The sequence below is a fragment of the Lichenostomus cassidix genome, unplaced genomic scaffold (assembly GCF_008360975.1).
Source record: "Lichenostomus cassidix isolate B80296 unplaced genomic scaffold, HeHo_3.0 HiC_scaffold_40, whole genome shotgun sequence".
Lineage (NCBI taxonomy): Eukaryota > Metazoa > Chordata > Aves > Passeriformes > Meliphagidae > Lichenostomus > Lichenostomus cassidix.
The window spans coordinates 455890-475066 of NW_028147459.1; the positions used below are offsets into that span (position 1 = coordinate 455890).

Below are 19177 nucleotides of genomic sequence, written 5' to 3' on the forward strand. Positions count from 1 at the left end.
GAGGGTTACACAGATTTATATCGCTGGATCACGCGCAGCAGCAGCAGCAGCAGCACAGACACAGACCCGGGGGGGCCGGGAAGGGGGCTGGGGGGGTTTCGGGGGGCGTCGGGGGCGCCGCGGGACCCCCACCCCCCCAAAAACAACCGACACCGAGGGGCTTTTCTGGAACTTTATAAGGCAAAAAACGTCTCGAGAGAATAAATAGGTGGGGGGGGGGGGGCGACCCCCGGAACTCCCCCCCCCGGCGGTGGGCCCCCCCCAGGGACCCCTCCCCCCATCAGGGCCCCCCTGCCCCCCCTCTGCTCTCTCTGGGCCGCCCCTCCCCCCCGTTATTGCCATGAGGAGCTGGGGGGGGTTGGGGACCCCCGGGGGGGGCTGGAAGAACGGGGGGGGCAGAAATGGGGGGGAGTGACCCCGACCCCTCCCCCCCAGTGGGTAAAGTGCAGGATGGGGACCCCTCCCCCACCCCGGGATGGACTGGGGGGTGGCGGGGGAGGGGCGGGACTGCCCCTCCCCCCCAAGGGTTAAATGGTTCCCCCCGTGCTCGATCCTGATTGGCTCCAGACCAGATCCCACCCCCAGCTCTGATTGGCTCCCGACCAGATCCCGCTGTCAATTCTGATTGGCTCCAGACCGGATCCAAGCCCTGCCCAGTTCACTCCTGATTGGCTCCAGACTCAATCACACCCTTGATCCTGATTGGTTCCAGACCGGATCCCACCCCCAATTCTGATTGGCTCTGGACTAGATCCCAGCCACACCCAGCTTGCTCCTGATTGGCTCTGGACTAGATCCCAGCCTCGCTCCTGATTGGCTCCTCCCATGCCTGCGGCCTTTCCCGATTGGCCAGGCCTGGATACCCCCAAGTGTGGAGCGACCCCATTGGGCGGGGGCTGGACACGCCCCTCCAATCCACACAACGCCTGATTGGATCCCAGCCAGGCCCCGCCTCCACCTATAGCCACGCCCAGGGCCGGGTCTGGCCCCGCCCCTGTAGGATCCCAGATCTGATTGGTCAGCGCAGACCCTGCCCGCTCCCTGATTGGCTCCTGACTCGATCCCGCCTCAATTTGGGAGGGGCCTGGAATAGCCCCGCCCCCCACTCCAGAGCCTCCCCAGCTGCTCCTCATTGGCCACCGGCCTGGCCCCGCCCCTCCTGAGAGCGGCTCCTGATTGGCCAAACACCAGATCCCAGTTCAACTCAAAGCTGCTCCTGATTGGCTCCAGGCCTGATCCCGCCTCTCCTGATTGGCTCCAGACACCAGATCCCACATGGACTGGAAGCTGCTGATTGGCTCGAAACCCGACCCCCAAAAAAGTCACTCCTGATTGGCTCAACACCAGACCCCGCCTCCTCCGAGTCGCTCCTGATTGGCTCCTCACCAGATCCCGCCCCCACCCAGCGCCACTCCTGATTGGCTCCACACTAGACCCCGCCCCTGACACCACGCCCCTTTCTCTTGATTGGCTCCACGCTGGATCCCTTTCCCCCATTGGCCGAGGGCTCGGCCCCGCCCCCCTCAGCAGCGCCGCTCCCCATTGGCTGTCGGCCGGATCCCGGCCCCGCCCCCTCCCCTCCCCCATAGTGCAAATGGTTCCCACGGGCGGAAAACGCGGAACGGAACTGGAAGAACGAGAAAAGCGGCGCCGGGGGAGGGGGGAAGACGCGACCCCTCCCCCCCAGAACGCCCCCCCAACCCCACCCGACCTGGGGGGGGCCCTGGCCACCTCCCCCCCCTCAAAAAGTGCAAAGTGGGGGGGGCCGGGGGTCCCTCGCTGTGCTTGTCGGTAATAAAAATCCGGGGCAGGGGGAGCGGGACGGGGCTGGGGGGGCAGAGAACCGAGGGGGCTTTCCGGGGGAGGGGTCCCCGCCGCCTCGTGACGTGGGGGGCAGGGCGGGGAGGGGGGCCCGTCCGTGCGTCCGTCCGTCCGTCCGTCCGTGCGTTTCCCCCGCGGCGCTCACAGTCAGCTGACCCTCTCGGGCACAGGCGTCCGCGTGTCCACCGGCTCCTCGCGGGCAGGGGGCCGCGGCACGGCCGCGCTGGGGGGGGGCGGGGGCGGCGGCGGCGCCGACGAGGACGAGGAGGAGGACGAAGAGGAGGAGGAGGAGGAGGAGGAGGAAGAGGAGGCAGAGTCTTTGTGCTCGGGCTCCCCTCGGTGTTTGTAGGGCGGCGAGGGCGGCGGCGGCGGCGGGGGGGGCTGAGTCTTAGGGGGCTCCTTGGCGCAGCCGTCGGGGGGCCCCCCCGCGGGACCCCCCCTCTGCTCCGCGCACCCGCTCAAGTCCTGGGGGGGCGGCGGCGGCGGCGGGGGCGGCGGGGGGCTGGCGCTGTCCTTGGGGTCGCTCTGGGGGCTCCGGCGGCGGCGGCGGCGGGGGGCGCGGGAGGAGCCCCGGCCCGGGGCTGCCCTCCTTGCTGCGCCGGCCGGGGCTGCGGGCGCTGCGGGGGCCGCGGGGGCCCGGGGGGGTCGGCGGCGGCCGCGGCGTCGTGGGCGGCGTCGTCGTCGTGGCGGCCGCGGCGGTCACCGGCTCCACCACCACCGTCTCCCTCGTCTTCCTCTTCTTGATGGGCAGCACGGTCTCCTGCACGGCCGGGGGGGTCGCCGCCTTCTTGTCGGGGCCGCCCGGCCCCCCCGGCCCCGCCGCCCCCGCCGGCTTGCGGCCGCGCTTCTTGGGCACGGCCGGACTGTCCGGCTCGGCCCTGCGCTTGCGGCCGGGCCGTCGCGGGGCCGGCGGGGCGGCGGGGCCGGGCTGGCCGGGGGCAAAGGGCATCTTGACCAGCAGCTTCCCGGGGGGTTTCTCCAGCGCCCGTTTGGCCGCCGAGCCCCCCTCGGACACCGCGGCCGACTTGGGCCGGGATCCGCCGCCGCCGCCGCCGCTGCCCTTCGGCCTCCCCCGGCCGCGGCCGGTGCCGGGGCCCTTGGGCGACTTGGGCTTCTTGGGTGGGCGCTGCTCGCGGCGCGAGGGGCTGCCCCGGCCCGTCACCGTGAAGTCGAAGTCGTTGGGGTCCAGCGAGGTGTCCCCCACCTTCTCGAAGTAGGCGATCAGCTCCACCTTGGAGCGGAAGGCTTTTCCCTGCGGGCTGCGGACGGAGAGCGGACAGACGGTCAGCACGGCCGCACGAGTGACCACACCCCCCTCAACCCGCCCCGGCCATCCCCGCCGGGCCTCACTTGATCAGGTAGACGTCGTACTTGCCGGCCGAGCGGCCGGACTTGCGCTGCTTGAGCTTGCGTGTCCAGCCCTCGGGCAGCGTGGGGTCGTCGTACATCGGGCCGCGGTCGCGGATGATTGACCGGCGCTGCTTGGGCGACGCCGACGCCTCCGGGGCGGCCGGAGCGGCTCCGGCCCCCTCCGAGCTCTCGGCCTTGCCGGCCTCGGCGGGCTCGGCCGCGGGCTGCGCCGGCTCCGGCTCCTTGCGCTCCTTCTTGGGCTTCTTGGCCTTGGGCGGCCGCTGCAGGTTCTCCTCGGACTTCTCCTCCCTGTGGGGACACACAGCGGTCAGCGGCGGGCAGGGGAGGGTCAGTGCAGGACGCACGGACGCGATGGACATGCGGACGCAGCCCCACCGAACCCTGGATGTAGGAGGGGTCAGTGCTGGACACAGAGGGACACACGGACAGGATGTCCAGACACAGCACTGGTCAGTGCTGGACACACGGACACCGACAGACAGGGCCCTGCAGCTTTCTGGACACAGCACCGGTCAGCGCTGGATGCACGGATGCAATGGACACGGACACAGACTCGCTGGACACACTGACAGGGCCCTGCGACTCTCCAGACACAGTGCTGGTCACTCCTGGATTCACTGACCCTACAGGACACATGGCTGCAGCACCACAGCTCCCTGGACACAGCACTGGTCAGTCCCAGACACACAGACACCACAGGACACATGGACACAGCCCCGGACAGCAGCATGGGACAAAACGGCACTGAATTGGACAAAGCACTGGACAAGCCTGGCCGGAGCCAGGACAAGGAGGAGGAGGAGGAGGAGGAGGAGGAGGGGCAGCCCCGGACCGGCGGGAATTACAGCCGCGGCTGGAATAACACCCCGCTGTGGTCACTCTGCGGTGTGGGGGGCACGGAGGGGACACGCAGGGGACACGGAGTGGACGTGGCCGTAGTGAGGCCGGACGCCCTCAAAGCTCCACCCCGGCTTGGCCACCCGAGTGTCCAGCAGCACCGAGTCCACCCCGCAGAGTGACCGGCCCTAAAAATGACCCCAGGCGTTGTGGTCAGCGCGTGGTGACCTCAGGGCTGTCACCGGCCCCCCTGTCGGTGTCACCATGTCGGTGTCACCGGTGATGGGACAGCCAGGGGGGGGTTTGGGGTCTGGGGGGGCAGGAGGGACCCCTGTCCTCGGTGTCACCGCTGTCACCAGCGCGGGGTCCCGTCCTGCCGAGGAAACACACACAGCTCAGGCCGGGGGAACGGCGAGACCCCCGCGGTGGGGTCAGTCAGGCGTGGGGAGGGGGATTGGGACACCGCCGACCCCCCCGGACCCCTCCCCACTGAGGGGGGAGCACAGCCGGGACCCCCCAGCCTCGTTCTGGGGATGAAAATCGCAAAAATGGCACAAAAAAATTGAAAAGGGGCGCGGGAATGTCGGGATGATGGGGGAGACCCCCGGGTGGGACCCCCTGGGTGGCCTTGGGGTGGCATCAGGGGGTCTGGCGTGGCCTCGGGGTTGAGGGTCCGAGGTGGCCCTGGGGGTCCCTTGGTGGCCCTGGGGGTCTCGGGGGGTCTGGGGTGACTCTGGGGGTCTCAGGGTTTGGGGTCTGAGGTGGCCCTGGGGGTCTCCTGGTAGCCCCGAGGGTCTCAGAGTGACCACAACCCGGGGCACAGCAAAGGTGGGCGTGAGCAGCCGAATTTTGGGGTGTTCCGGGAAAATTTGGGTGATTCCAGCGGAATTTGGGAAATTCCGGGGGAATTCGGGCAATTTGGGGGTGATTCACGGGATTTCGGGGCATCGGGGCAGTTTTAGGGTGACTCCAGGTGGGATTTGGGGAGATTTAGGGGGACCTGGAGGGGTCGTGGGAGCGCAGACGTTTTGGGGGAATTTGAGGCGTTTTTGGGTGCAGCGTGAGGGGAACATTTGGGGCAATTTGGGGGAAATTCGGGTTATTTTGGGGCTCTGCACAGCCACTGTGTTTTGGGGGAATTCAGGGTATTTTGGGGAAACCCAAGGAGTTTTGGGGTGCTGCGTGAGTGCAGCAATTTTGGGAAATTTGGGATATTTTGGGGTAAATCGAGGGATTTTTGGGGCGCTGCGTGAGCAGCAGTTCGGGGCAATTTTAGGTATTTGGGGGCACCACGTGAGCACAGCAATTTGGGGAAAATTTGGGTATTTTGGGGTAAATTGGGGGTTTGGGGGGTGCAGCGCGAGCAGCGCTTTGGGACAATTTTGGGTATTTTGGGGCGGCGCACGAGGACAGAATTTTGGGGCAATTCTGGGGATTTTGGGCTAAATTGGGGGGATTTGGGACGCAGCGTGGGCAGCAGTTTGGAGCTGTTTTGGGTATTTTCGGGTGCAGCATTTTGGGGGCAATTTGGGTTATTTTGGGGCAATTCCGGGTATTTTGAGGCATCGAGCGCACGCAGTAATTTGGGGCAGTTTTGGGTAATTTGGGGCAGTTTTGGGTATTTTGGGGCGCAGCGTTTTGGGGAAATTCGGCGCATTTTGGGGGCTCTCACGGAGTTTTGGGGTGCTGCACGAGCCCAACAATTTGGGGCCGTTTTGGGTATTTCGGGGCGCAGAATTTCGGGGAGATTCGGGGTATTTTGGGGCAGCCCGGGGTATCCTGAGGCACCACGTGAGCACGGCGTTTTGGCGCAAATTTGGGTATTTCGGGGCGCAGCGCGAGCCTAACCATTTCGGGGTGACTCAGGGCGTTTTGGGGCGATTTCAGGAGATTTTGGGGTGACTTCGGGGGGGGCTCGGGATAACTCGGGGAGTTTCGGGGTGACTCGGGGGGGTTTGGGGTGACTCTGGAAATTCGGGGTGACTCGAGGGGTTTTGGGGTGACCCGAGCGGGATTTTGGGGTGACCCGAGGAGGATTTTGGGGCGACCCGGGGTGGATTTTGGGGCGGCTCGGGGCGGTTTTTGGGGCATTTCGGGGTGACTCGCGCGCGCGGGACGGGCGGGGGGTGTGTCCCCTGCCCGGGGGGGGTCCCCTCATTCCGGGTCCCCCCGAGGGGGTGTCCCCACCTCCCCCCCGCGGGGGACAGCGGCGGGACGGGGACATCCCGCGGGGGTGTCCCCCGGTGTCGGGGCGGGGCGGGGGGGCCGCGCTCGGGGTCCGGCGGGCCGGGAGGTGGGCGCTCCCCCCGGGCGCGGGGCGGCGCGGAGGGGCCGCGGGGGTCCCGCGGGGGGCGCGGGGGTCGCTGCCCGGGCCGGGGGGGCTCCTCCCGCCCCCCGGGGGGGCCGCGGCGGCTCGTGACGCACTCGCGGCGCTCACACCCCCCCCGGCCCGCGCAGCCCCCCCCGGCCGCCGCCGCCGGTTCCCGCCCGGCCCGTGAGGGGAGGGCAGCGCGGGGGGGGCCGGGGGGCGTGAGGGAGAGCGGGGGGAGGGGGGGTCTCCGTCTCCCTCTCCGCGCGCGCGCGGGGCGGCGCCCCCCCCCCACCTCTCCCCTCAGCCTTCCCCAACGCCCGCCGCGGCCCCCCCCGGCCCCGCCGCCCCCTCCTCACTCACAGCCGCCCCTCGTCGCCGCTCGGCGCCGCCGCCGCCATTTTCTTCGCAGCGAAGAACCCGCGGGGGGGGGGGAGAGCTGAGGGGGGGGCCCGGGGGGGGCGGGAGGGGGGGGGCGGCCCGGACCGAGCGGCGACGGGAACCCGGAGCGGCGCTCGCCCCGCCCCTCCGCCGCGCTCCCGTTGGCTGCCGCCGCCGTCGCTCAAGGCGGCGCTGCGCGCTGATTGGCCGGCGCTGCCGCCCTCCGGGGGCGGGGCCGGGGCGCTCGCGCCGGGCCGTTGGAATTGGCGGGAAGCGCTGTCAGTTACGGGGGGCGGGGCCGGCGGAGCGCGCGCGGGCGCTGATTGGGCCCCGCGCCGGGACGCCGAGAGGTGATTGGCTGGAGGAGGTGTCGGTCAATCGCCGGCGGAGGGGGCGTGGCCTGAGGCCCCCCCGCGCTGCGAAAGGTTTGAAATCCAACGGCCGTAACGGTCCGTTAGGCCACGCCCCCTCCTGGCCACGCCCACACCACGCCCTGGCCACGCCCCGCCCTCCCCGGGTCCCTCTGCCCCCCAGCCGAGCGCGGGAGAGCGCGGGGAGCCTGGCGACAGCGGGGACAGTGTGGGGACAGCGTGGGGACAGCGGGGACAGTGTGGGGACAGCGTGGGGACAGTGTGGGGACAGCAGGGATCGGTGTGGGGATAGTGTGGGGACAGCAGGGACAGTATGGGGACAGCGTGGGGACAGTGCGGGGAGCCTGGGGATAGCGGGGACAATGTAGGGACATCAGGGACAGCAGGGACAGTGCGAGGACAGCAGGGACCAGTGTGGGGACAGTGAGGGGACAGCGTGGGGACAGTGTGGGGACAGCGTGGGGACAGTGCGCGACCAGCGAGGGGACAGCAGGCACCAGTGCGGGACCAGTGCGGGGACAGCTGGGACCAGTATGGGGACAGTGCGGGGACAGCGGACCAGTGCGGGCAGTGTGACCACCAGTACAAAACTGCAGCCAGCAGTACAGGACCAGTATGGGAAAGGTGGCCACCAGTCCTGGCCCGGTGACCCCCTGTACGGACACGGTGACCCCCAGTACGGACACAGTGACCCCAGTACGGACACAGTGACCCCAGTACGGACACGGTGACCCCAGTACGGACACAGTGACCCCCTGTACGGACACGGTGACCCCAGTACGGACACAGTGACCCCAGTACGGACACGGTGACCCCAGTACGGACACAGTGACCCCCTGTACGGACACGGTGACCCCAGTACGGACACAGTGACCCCAGTACGGACACAGTGACCCCCAGCATGGCCACTACGGCCACCAGTGTGTCACCGCACTGCCAGTCCGGCCCGGGGGGAGGGGGCTGTTCCGGGGGGGGAGGGGCAGTGTCCCCCCCGGCCGGGCTGGGATGAGAGCGGATGGAGCTCTAATCCCCCCTCCCCCTCCCCCAGCCCCTCCCGACCCCCCCGGGACATCCCCGACCCCCCCAGACCTCCTCCAAACCCTCTGGACCCCCCAACCCCCCGGACCCCCAAACCCCCACCCCCAGGACATCCCCAACCCCCCAGCCCCCGACCCTCCCGACCCCCCAAACCCCCTCACCCCCCTTTCCCACCCCCGCCCCATTTCGGGGGTCCCGCCCCGCCCCCCCCGGATCTGCGGCACCTCCGGGGGGATTTGTCCCTAATCCGACCGTCCGTGACCCCCCCGGGATTAGGGGGGCGCCGGGGGGACCCCAGAGGGACCCTGGGACATGTAGTCCCTCCGGGGGGGCGGCAGGGACCCCCCGGTGTCCGCCGGGACCCCAAAAATGTCCCCCGGGACCCCAAAAATGTCCCCCGGGACCCCCAAAATCCCTCGGGACCCCCCAGGTGTCACCCGGATCCCCAAAATTCCCCAGGACCTCCTCGATGTCCCCAAAGTCCCGCAGGGGCACCAGAGTGACCCCAGGACCCCCAAACCCGGGGGGGGTGAATTCTGGGGGCTCCGGAGGGTTTTGGGGACATCCCGAGGGGCTCAGGAGGGGTTTGGGGTCCAGGGTGGGAGCCAGGGGGAGTTTTGGGGTGCAGGGGGGATCAGGATAGTTGGATCAGCCCAGTTTGGGGGTCTCAGGGGGTTTGGGATTAACACCTGGGTGCAGTTTTGGGGTGCGGGGAGGGATCGGGGGGGTCTGGGGTCTCAGGGTGGTCACAGAGAGATTTTGGGATCCAATCTGGGGTCCCCAAGAGGTTTGGGATCCAATTTGGGGGTCCCAGGGTGGTCCCAGGGAAATTTTGGGATTCCGGAAGGGATCAGGGGGGGAGTTTAGGGGCACGAGGTGATTTCGGGGAGCTTTTGGGACCCAAATTTGGGATCCCGCGGAGCTTTTGGGGTCCAATTTGTGACCCCATTGATGCCTCAGCACCCAACCCACCACCTCAGCGCCCCAAAACCCCCAACCCCCTCCACCCCGGGGGTATTTCAGCACCGCCGCCCCCCACCCCCTCCCTTCCCACCGCCACCCAATTAAGCCCCTTTAGGGCCGGGGGGGCTCTGATACCCCCTGATCCTCCCCCCAACCCCGCTAATCAGGGCTCGGGGGCGATTAAGACCCCCCGAAAGCCGCTTGCCGGGCGCCTAAGCCCGGCTTGGCCAGCGCCGGCCGCCGGATGAGCCCAGCTCAGCCGCGCTTTGCCCGCTGAGCCCCGATTACTGGGGAGGGGTCCCATCCGCCCCCCGCCCTATAAATCCTCCGTCCCGTCGCCATCCCCCAGCCCCGCCGCCCCCCGCCGCCGCCGCCGCCATGCAGAAGTCGCGGGACGTGCGCGACGAGCTCCCCGAGGATTTCTACATCCCCATGACGCTGGAGACCCCCAACATCACGGCGCTGAGCCCCTTCCTGGTGCCCCAAACCCACCTGGGCAGCCCCGGCATCTTCAAGGCCATGGCGGCGTTCATGTTCCTGCTGATCGCGCTGGGCGTTCCCATCAACGGGCTCACCATCGTCTGCACCGCCAAGTACAAGAAGCTGCGCTCCCACCTCAACTACATCCTGGTCAACCTGGCCGTGGCCAACCTGCTGGTCATCTGCGTGGGGTCCACCACGGCCTTCTACAGCTTCTCGCAGATGTATTTCGCCCTGGGGCCGATGGCCTGCAAGGTCGAGGGGTTCGCTGCCACGCTGGGCGGTGAGGGACAGAGGGGACAGGAGGGGAATGGGGTGGGGGGCGTTGGGGGTGTTGGACGTTGGGGATGAGGTCAGCGTGGTCTGGGGACGTTGGGGACACTGGGTGTGTGAGGTATGAGCTACGAGGTCACCGTGACCTGGGGACACTGGACATGCGGGATGTGGGGCACAATATCACCATGACCTGGGGACGTTGGGTCTGGGGACACCGGGTGTGTGAGATAGGAGCTACGAGGTCACCGTGACCTGGGGACGTTGGGTCTGGGGACACCGGGTGTGTGGGACACGGGGCACAAGGTCACCATGGTCTGGGGACATTGAGTCTGGGGACACCGAGTGTGGAGATGTCAGACACATGGGACATGGGCTGTGGGGTCACCATGACCTGGGGACACTGGGTGTGGAGATGTAGGACATGTGGGACGTTGAGTCTGGGGACACTGGACATGTGGGACATGGGGCACGAGGTCACCATGACCTGGGGACGTTGGGTGTGAGGACATTGAGAGTGTAGAGTATGGGCTACAAGGTCACCATGACCTGGGGACATTGGATCTGGGGACACTGGGTGTGTAGGACGTGAGCAACAAGGTCACCATGGTCTGGGGACATTGGGTCTGGGGTCATTGGGGTCTGGGGACATTGGGTGTGGGGGCTTTGGGTGGGTGGGTTGTCCAGCAGAAGGTCACCATGGCCTTGGGGACACTAAGTGTGGGGACATTGGACATGTGGGATGTGGGGCAGAAGGTCATCATGGCCTTGAGGTGTTGGCTTTGGGGACGTTGAGTTTGAGGACATTGGGTCTGGGGACGTTGGACAGGTGGGACATGAGGCAGAAGGTCACCATGGCCTGGGGACATCGGCTCTGAGGGTGTCAGCTCTGGGGACATCGGCTCTGAGGACATTGGACAAGTGGGGACCTTCATGGGGCAGAAGGTCACCATGGCCTGAGGACATCGGGCATGGGACAGCTGGCTGAGGAGCACCAGCTGTGGGGACATTGGGTGTGGGGTCACTGGACGTGGGGACAATGGGCTGGGGGCACTGGGTGTGGGACATTGGGGACATTGGGGACATGGGGACATTGGGGACATGGGGCTTGAGAAGGCTGCGACACCGGGCAGAGGGACAGGGGGACACCTGGGACAGGGGGACATGCAGGTGCTGTGACATTCGCACAGGGCAATGTCCCTGCGGTCCCTGGCCGTGGTGGCCTTGGTGACAGGGATGTCACTGGTGTCCCCCGTCCCCAGGCATGGTGTCCCTGTGGTCCCTGGCCGTGGTGGCCTTCGAGAGGTTCCTGGTCATCTGCAAGCCGCTGGGCAACTTCACGTTCCGCGGCAGCCACGCCGTGCTGGGCTGTGCCATCACCTGGATCTTCGGCCTCATCGCCTCCGTGCCCCCCATCTTCGGCTGGAGCAGGTCTGGGGGGTCAGGGGGTCTCGGGGGGGTCTCGGGGGGGTCCGGAGGGGTCCAGGGGGGTCAGGGGGTCCCACAGCCACGCCCACCCCCCGCGCCCCCCTCCCCAGCTCCATCCCCGCGGGGCTGCGGAGCTCCTGGGGTTAGAGATCCCGCTGGAATTGCCGGGGATTTCAGTGTTCCGAGGCAGTTCGGGGGTCCCGGGGGCAGTTCGGGGGTCCCAGAGCGCTCCGAGGGTCCTTGAGCGATGCGCCCCCTCCCCAGCTCCACTCTCGAGGGGCTTCGGAGCTCCCGGGATTGGTGATTTTGGGGCAATTTTCGGGGATTCGAAATGTCGGGAGATTTCCCGGGGCAGTTCGCTGATCCCGAAATGGTTCCGGGGGTCCCGGGGCAGTCCAGGGGTCCCAGGGAGGTCCGGGGGTCTCCTACGAATGCGTCCCCTCCCCAGGTACATCCCCGAGGGGCTGAGGAGCTCCTGGGATTGGCGATTTTGGAGCAATTTTCGGGGATTTGAAATGTCGGGAGACTTCCCAGGGCAGTTCGCTGATCCCGGCGGCAGTTTGGGGGTCCCGGGGGCAGTCCGGGGGTCCCGGGGGCAGTCCGGGGGTCCCAGGGCGGTCCGGGGGTCTCCCCTCAACGCGCCCCCTCCCCAGGTACATCCCCGAGGGGCTGCAGTGCTCCTGCGGCCCCGACTGGTACACGACGGACAACAAATGGAACAACGAGTCCTACGTGATCTTCCTCTTCTGCTTCTGCTTCGGCTTCCCCCTCACCGTCATCGTCTTCTCCTACGGGCGGCTGCTGCTCACCCTGCGCGCGGTGAGGGGATCTGGGGGGCTTTGGGGGGTCCCGGGGGGCTTTCGGGGGGTTCTGGGGGGCTTGGGGAGCTCGGGGGGCTCAGGGGAGCTCAGGCTCGCCACCATCCTCATCCTCTCCGACAGGCGGCTGTGCTCACCCTGAGCGCAGTGAGGGGATTTGGGGGATTTTTGGGCGTCCCGGGGGGTCCTGGGGGCTCGTGGGGAACACGATTTATTGGGGGGTGCACAGCTTTATTGGGGTACACGGTTTATTGGGGGTCCCGCGGGGTGGGTGGTCCTTGGGGAGACCCCAAAGCAGGGGGGGGCTCCCTGGGGGTCAGAGTTTGGGGTCTGAGACCCTCCTGAGAGACCCTCGAGTCGGAGATCCCCCACGGGTCACTGCCATGGCTGAGTCCCCCGATGTGACCCCATAGCTGACCCTATACTGACCCCATAGCTGACCCCATACTGACCCCATAGCTGACCCTATACTGACCCCATAGCTGACCCCATAGCTGACTCCCCATACAGACCCCACAGACCTGACCCCATATCTGACCCCATATTCCTCCATATCTAATCCCCCATATCCCCCTATCTGACCCTATATCTGACCCCATATCCCCCCTATAACTGACCCTATATCCCCCCTGTATCTGGCCCCATATCCCCCATACCTTATCCCCATATCTCCCTCATATCTGACCCCATATACCCCTATCTGACCCTATATCTGACCCTGTATCCCCCCATATCTGACCCCATATCTCCCCTATATCTAACCCTATATCTGGCCCCATATCCCCCCATGTCTCCCCCATATCCAATCCCCCTATCCCCTCTCTGTCCCCCTCTGAGCCCTGGCCGTCCCCGCTGTCCCCAGGTGGCCAAGCAGCAGGAGCAATCGGCCACCACGCAGAAGGCGGAGCGGGAGGTGACCAAGATGGTGGTGGTGATGGTTTTGGGGTTCCTGGTGTGCTGGGCGCCCTACACCATCTTCGCGCTCTGGGTGGTGACACACCGGGGACATCACTTCGACGTCGGGCTGGCCTCCATCCCCTCCGTGTTCTCCAAGGCCTCCACCGTCTACAACCCCATCATCTACGTCTTCATGAACAAGCAGGTGGGGACACGGGGACAATGGGGACACAGGGGACAATGGGGACAATGGGGACAGTGGGGGTGATGGGGACAATAGAGACACGGGGACAATGGGGACAGGGGGACATGGGGACATGGGGACACAGGGACAGTGGGGGTGATGGGGACAATAGAGACACGGGGACATTGGGGACTGGGGGACTTGGGGACATGGGGACACAGGGACAGTGGGGGTGATGGGGACACGGGGACAGTGGGGGTGAGGGGGGTGATGGGGGTGATGGGGACAATGGGAATGATGGGGGACCATGGGGTGATTGGGGTGAAGGGGACAATGGGGACAATGGGGATAATGGGGGACAATGGGGTGATTTGGGTGATGGGACAGTGGGGGTGATTGGAGTTATGGGGTGATGGGGACAGTGAGGATGATGGTGACATCTATGTCTTCATGAACAGGCACGTGGGGGGGACACAGGGACAATGGGGACATGGGGGTGATGGGGTAATGGGGCCAATGGGACAGTGGGGACAGCAGGGTCATGGGGGTAATGGGACAATGGGGGCTATGGAGGTGATGGGGACATGGGGACAGTGGGGACAGAGGGGGTGATGGGGACAACAGGGACAATGGGGACAATGGGGGTGATGGGAATATTGCTGTGAGTCTGCGGGTCCATTTGTGGGTCTGGGGTCTCTCCGTGGGTCTGGGGTCTCCCTGGTGCTGCCCCTGCCCTCAGCTCTGCTCCTGGAGTGCTGGAGCCCCTCTGGCTCTGGGGTCTGTGTGGGTTTGGGGTCTCTCCATGGGTCTGGGGTCTCGGTGGGTCTGGGGTCTCTGTATGGCTCTGGGGGTGTTCCTATGGGTCTCCCTGTGGGTCTGGGGTCTCTCGGTGGCTCTGGGGTCTCTCCATGGCTCTGGGGTCTCTCGGTGGCTCTGGGGTCTCCATGGCTCTGGGGTCTCTTGGTGGCTCTGGGGTCTCTCCATGGCTCTGGGGTCTCGGTGGCTCTGGGGTCTCTGTGGGTCTGGGGTCTTGGTGGCTCTGGGGTCTCTCGGTGGCTCTGGGGTCTCTCGGTGGCTCTGGGGTCTCCCGGTGGCTCTGGGGTCTCTCGGTGGCTCTGGGGTCTCCCTGTCACGCCCCCTCCCCGCAGTTCCGCTCCTGCATGCTCAAGCTGGTGTTCTGCGGCCGAAGCCCTTTTGGGGACGATGACGACGTGTCCGGCTCGTCTCAGGCCACGCAGGTGTCCTCGGTGTCCTCCAGCCAGGTGTCCCCAGCGTAGGGCGCGACCCCCGCGGCTGCCCCACAGCGGCTGCCCCACAGCGGCTGCCCCACGGCGGCTGCCCCACGGCGGCTGCCCCATAGCTGGGCTGCCCCACGGCGGGCTCGGCCCTATATCGGCTTCTGCCCTATATGGGGTTCTGCCCTATGGAGGGCTCTGCCCCATATCGGGTTGTGCCCCACACCAGGCTCAGCTCCATATCGGGTTCTGCCCCATATCGGGCTCTGCCCCACAGCGGTGCTGCCCGGCGGCTCAGCCCTATATCGGGCTCTGCACCCTATCCAGTTCAATCCCAAATCTGGGTCAGCCCTATATCGGGCTCTGCCCCACATCGAGCTCAATCCCATATCGGGCTCAGCCCTATATCGGGCTTTACCCCATGGTGGTTCCGCCCCACGGCAGCTCAGCCCCATATCGGGTTCCAGCCCCATATCGGGTTCCAGCCCCATATCGGCCTCAGCCCCACGGCAGCGCTGCCCCACGGCTCTGCCCCACACCGCGCTCAGCCCCCCGGCAGCTCTGCCCCCCGGCCCCGCTATGGGGCAGCCCCACAGCTCCGTTGTACATAACCCCTCCGCCCCATTAAACACTGGAGACGCAGCCGCCGCCTCTGCTTTGGGGCGCCCTACAAGTGCCCCACGAGTGCCCCACGAGTGCCCTCAGCCCCGCGAATGCCCCACGAGTGCCCCACAAGTGCCCCACAAGTGCCCCCAGCCCCACAAGTGCCTCCAAATGCCGCACAAGTGCCCCACAAGTGCCTCGCAGTGCCCCACAAGTGCCCCCAGCCGCACAAGTGCCCCACAAGTGCCCCGCAGTGCCCCCCAGGTGCCCCACAAGTGCCCCACAAGTGCCCCGCAGTGCCCCCCAGGTGCCCCACAAGTGCCCCACAAGTGCCCCGCAGTGCCCCCCAGGTGCCCCACAAGTGCCCCACGAGTGCCCCGCAGTGTCCCCCCGGTGTCCCCGCGGTGGGGCGCGCGGCCGAGTTCTGCCAGTAGTGAGCTTTTTTTGCGGGAAAAAGTTCAGAACTAGCGGAATTCCGGCCGCACGGCCCGGGGGGACACGCGGGGGACACCCACGGGACACCTATGGGGACACGCAGGGGACACCCACGGGACACCCACGGGACACGCGGGGACACCCACGGGACACCCACGGGGGGGAAAGCACGGGGAAACACGGGGGACAAACACGGGGGACCCTCGGGGGGACACGCAGGGACACCCACGGGACACCCACGGGGACATCCACGGAGGGACAAACACGGGGGACAAGCAGAGGAAGAGCGGGGGACACGCGGGGACACCCACGGGACACCCAAGGCGGGGAAATACCCACGGGGACACCCATGGGACACCCACGGCGTCCCCACGGCAGCCGCAACGACCCACGGCACCCACTGGTGACCCTCGGCAGCCCCACGGTGACCCACGGGAGCCACCGGTGGCCCTTGGTGGCCCCCCAGCCCCCCCCAGCCCCCCCTGGCGCCCCCCAAAGCCCCGCGGAGCCCCCAAAGCCCCCCCAGCACTTACCGAGAGCCCCCCGAGTGGGAGGGGCAGAGATGGGGGGTGGGGGGCACCGCCCGCCCCCTTTGCCCCCAGATTTGGGGGTCCTGCCGCCCCCCAGCCCCCCCGGAACTGCCCCGGAGACCCCCGGAGCCCCCAAAGCCTCCCCAGAGACCCCCAGAACTGCCCCCAAACCCCCCAGGGCCCCTCCAGGGAGCCAGAATGACCCCAAAACCTCTCAGAATTGCCCCAAAACCATCCCCGAGCATCCCCCCGAGCCCCGGGCCCCAGACCCACCTAGAGCCCCAGTTTCCCCCGGAGACCCCAAACCTCCCCAGAACTCCGCAGAGACCCCCAGAACCCCTCAGAGCTCACCAGACCTGCCCGAACTGCCCAGACCCTCCAGAACTGCCCCAGAAGTGCCCCAGAGCCCCCAAGAGCCCCCAGAACCCCCAGAGCCGCCGGGACCCCGAGCCCCCAGAACCCCCAGACCCACTAGAGCCCCAGACCCACCCCGGAGCCCCTCAGAGCCTCCCAGACCTCTCCAAAACCTCACCGAAATGCCCCAAAATCCCTCCGAATCGCCCCAAATCCCTTCAAAACCGCCCCAGAACTGCCCCAGATCCCCCCCAGATCCTCCCCCAGAGCCCCCAGACCCCCCAGAACCGCCCCAGATCCCCCCCGGAGCCCCCCGGAGCCCCCCAGCTTCTCCGTCCGCCGCTCGGCGCCCCCTTTTCCCCGGGGGGGGATTAAAGTTTCCGTGTCCCCCCTAATCGGACTCCCCCGGGGCGACCCGAAAATCCCGGGATTAGGGGGGGGGCAGCTCCGGCCCCCCCCGGGGAGGATTAAGGTCAGTCCTGGGGGGCCGTTCTGGGGTGACCCCCCCGGAGCGCCCCCCGAGCCCCCCGAGCCGCCGGGACCCCCCGAGCGCGCGGCTGTGGGGCGGGGGGAACCCCAGGAGCCCCAATTTGGGGCTTCCCCTGGTTAATCCGCCCCGCCCCCCCGGGTTAATTGCTAATTAGGGCTGCGGCTATTTCGGGGGGCGGGGGGGGGGGCTCCCCCCGTGCCCCACTTGGCGCCGAGCCGCAGCCCCCCGTGATGTAACGGCACCGTGACCCCGATCCGGGGGGCTGGGGGGGGGCTGACCCCCAAATGTGGGTCAGCAGGGGGCCTGAGACCCTGCTGGGGGGCAGGACACCCCGATGTGGGGCAGGAGGCCGTCGGGACCTCGCTGTGGGGCGGGATGGGGGTCAAGATCCCGATGTGGGTCAGGAAGGTGCCCCGAACCCCCCCGGTGTGGGGCAGAACTCCCCGGTGTGGGGCAGAACTCCCAGGTGTGGGGCAGAACTCCCCGATGTGGGGCAGGAGGGGGCCGTGACCCCAGGATGTGGGGCAGAGGCTCGATGTGGGTCAAGAGGGTGCCCCGACCCTCCGGTGTGGGGCAGGAGGGGGTCGGGACCCCGCTATGGGGCGGGATGGGGGTCAGGACCCTGCTATGGGGCAGGAGGGGGGATCGACATCCCAATATGGGGTCAGGACCCTAATGTGGGTCAGGAGGGGATGAGAATCGCGCTGTGGGGCAGAAGTGGGTCAGGACCCCGATATGGGGCGTGAAGTGGGTCAGGACCCCGCTATGGGGCGGGAAGGGGGTCAGGACCCCGATGTGGGGTCATAGGGCAGTAGGGACCCCGCTGTGGGGCAGGAGCGGCTCAGGACCCCGCTGTGGGGCAGGGTCTGGCTGGACCACACCCCGGGGGGTGCAGCGCTGCTCCTGGGGGGCTCAGCCCCCCAACTTGTGGGTCTGGGGGGTCCCGGGGGTCTCCCCGAGGTCACAGCCCCACACTTGTGGGTCAGGGGAATCCCAGTGGGGAGCTGGTGTGGGAATTATCGGCACTGGTTTTGGGGTCTCGGGAGTCCCGCGGGTGTCCGGAGGCGCTGATTTCAATCCCGGGGGTCCCGTAGGGATCCTGGGGGTCCAGATTGGGTCCCGGGGGTCTGTGGGGGGCTGTTTACACCCCCCGGGGGGCAAATTTGGGTCCCGAGGGGATGGAAATCGTCTGGGCAATGTCGGGTTGGGGATCATTAATTCTGATTTTTGGGGTTTTTGGGGTGTTTGGGAGGTCTGGGGGGTTCCGAAGGGGCCGGCTCGAGTCTCGGGGGTCCCGTTGCGATCCTGGGGGTCCCGTTAGGGTCCCGGGGGGCTGTTTGGGTTCCGGGGAGGCAAATTTGGGTCCCCAGGGAGTGGAAATTGTCCAAGAAACATCGGGCTGGGTTTGATTACCGTTGGGATTTTGGGGGTCCTGGGGGTCTCTGGGGGTCCCGAGGGTTTCCGAAAGTGCCGATTTTAATCCCGGGGGTCCCGTTGGGATCTCGGGGGTCCCGGGGAGCCAATTTGGGTCCAGAAGGAGTGGAAATGGACTGGGAACCATTGGGCTGGGTTTGATTATCGCTGAGTTTTTGGGGGTCCCGGGGGTCCCGGGGGTTCCGGCAATGCCGGTTCGAATCCCGGTGGTCCCATTGGAATTCCCCGTTGGAATCCCGGGGGTCCCGGAGGGGCTGGTTTCCATCTCGGGGGTCCTGGAGGGGCTGGTTTCCATCTCGGGGGTCCCGGAGGGGCTGGTTTCCATCCCGGGGGTCCCGGAGGAGCCAATTTGGGTCCCGAGGGTGTGAAAATTGTCCTCAAACGCCAGGTTGGGTTTGATTAACGTTGGGTTTTTGGGGGTCCTGGTGGTCTCGGGGGTTCCTGGCAATACCGGTTCGAATCCCAGTGGTCCCATTGGAATCCCGGTGGTCCCAATTCGAATCCCGGTGGTCCCGTTGGGGTCCCGGGGGTCCCGAGGGGGCTGCCTAGACCCCGGGGGGGGTGGAAATTGTCCGGGAAACGTCAGGCTGGAGTTGATCAACATTGGGTTTTTGGGGGTCCTGGTGGTCTCGGGGGTTCCTGGCAATGCCGGTTCCGATCCCGGTGGTCCCGTTGGGGTCCCGGTGGTCCCGTTGGGGTCCCGGGGGGGCCGCCCAGCCCCGGGGGGTGCAGCCCAGGAAGCGGCGGGGGATTAGCGCTGGCGTCAATCCCATCAGCTCACCCCAGCTGCTCAGGTGAGCCCGGGGCGCTCCCCCCTCTTCCCGCGGCCCCAATTAAGGGATTTTGGGGGGGGGGCCGGGCTAATCCGGGGGCGGGGGGGTGGTATAAGAGCAGGGGGGCGCGGGCGGCCCGGGCAGTGGCGCTGG

General features: G+C 67.3%; 2 protein-coding genes and 1 long non-coding RNA gene across 3 annotated transcripts; 2 read left to right on the forward strand and 1 right to left on the reverse strand.

The window, feature by feature from the left end:
* Nucleotides 1-6813, reverse strand: MECP2 (methyl-CpG binding protein 2). Its single transcript, XM_085046456.1, is given in 4 exon segments — nt 1-2398; nt 2400-3080; nt 3172-3480; nt 6701-6813. Coding segments are annotated over 4 exon segments (1458 nt in total). The 5' UTR covers nt 6739-6813; the 3' UTR covers nt 1-1968.
* A 1519-nt stretch (nt 6814-8332) lies between these two features.
* LOC146422384 (blue-sensitive opsin) lies at nt 8333-14479 on the forward strand. Its single transcript, XM_085046503.1, has 5 exons — nt 8333-9853; nt 11106-11274; nt 11925-12090; nt 12952-13191; nt 14319-14479. Exons 1-5 carry the CDS (start codon nt 9469-9471, stop codon nt 14445-14447), a joined length of 1089 nt encoding a protein of 362 aa, XP_084902629.1. The 5' UTR covers nt 8333-9468; the 3' UTR covers nt 14448-14479.
* Nucleotides 14480-14492: 13 nt separating this feature from the next.
* Nucleotides 14493-15047, forward strand: LOC146422385 (uncharacterized). The gene is made up of 2 exons (XR_014848182.1): nt 14493-14583; nt 14635-15047. It is a non-coding gene; the product is annotated as an uncharacterized LOC146422385 (long non-coding RNA).
* Nucleotides 15048-19177: the final 4130 nt, after the last annotated feature.

Excerpts from the sequence above, each read along its gene's own strand:
- LOC146422384 (XM_085046503.1), top strand. The coding sequence starts at position 9,469 with ATGCAGAAGTCGCGGGACGTGCGCGACGAGCTCCCCGAGGATTTCTAC. Across the intron at positions 11,275-11,924 it reads CCCATCTTCGGCTGGAGCAG|GTACATCCCCGAGGGGCTGC; the intron begins GTCTGGGGGGTC and ends CCCCCTCCCCAG. Across the intron at positions 13,192-14,318 it reads ACGTCTTCATGAACAAGCAG|TTCCGCTCCTGCATGCTCAA; the intron begins GTGGGGACACGG and ends CCCTCCCCGCAG.